Genomic DNA, 419 nt, shown 5'->3' on the forward strand with positions numbered 1-419 from the left:
AAGGCGACCCGGCTGATGTCAACACGCGAAGGCCAATGTGGCACGAGAATATTGTTATTTGTATATGTCATGGTTGTACAAGGGCTGGGATACTGCCAGGGCGCCCACACCTAGATGGCTGGAAATGCAAGTACATTACCATTTTTTACGGAACACGTCACCGTCATCATCATCATCATCATTGTCAGCTGTAATAACCGCGTACTCGTCGTACAGTGGTTGTAGCTGCCGCAGTTTCGTTCACCGATGTTTTCTTTTTTTTTGGGGGGGGGATAGGTACAGTGGGCTGTCAAGGGGGGGGGGGGTTGGCCAAGGAGCTATGCATTGAAGGCAATAGCTTGGATGCACGAGCGCCATTGAGGGCGCGACTGGGCCATATCTGACAATGTCTCTAGCCATTGATGTGGCCCGTCTCGGGG

At 52.0% G+C, this 419-nt stretch overlaps 1 protein-coding gene across 1 annotated transcript in view; it reads right to left on the reverse strand.

Annotated features, from left to right (window-relative positions):
* The window catches only part of T265_10468 (hypothetical protein), a gene marked incomplete at both ends in the record, with an annotated part of 4,638 nt that extends 4,239 nt beyond the window's left edge, over positions 1 to 399 (reverse strand). The window contains one exon of the mRNA XM_009176848.1: positions 281 to 399. Within this exon, the coding sequence (XP_009175112.1) occupies positions 281 to 399 (119 nt within the window). The remainder of the gene's footprint in view (positions 1 to 280) is intronic.
* Positions 400 to 419: the final 20 nt, after the last annotated feature.

This window comes from Opisthorchis viverrini (genome assembly GCF_000715545.1).
Source record: "Opisthorchis viverrini unplaced genomic scaffold opera_v5_368, whole genome shotgun sequence".
NCBI classification, from domain to species: domain Eukaryota; kingdom Metazoa; phylum Platyhelminthes; class Trematoda; order Opisthorchiida; family Opisthorchiidae; genus Opisthorchis; species Opisthorchis viverrini.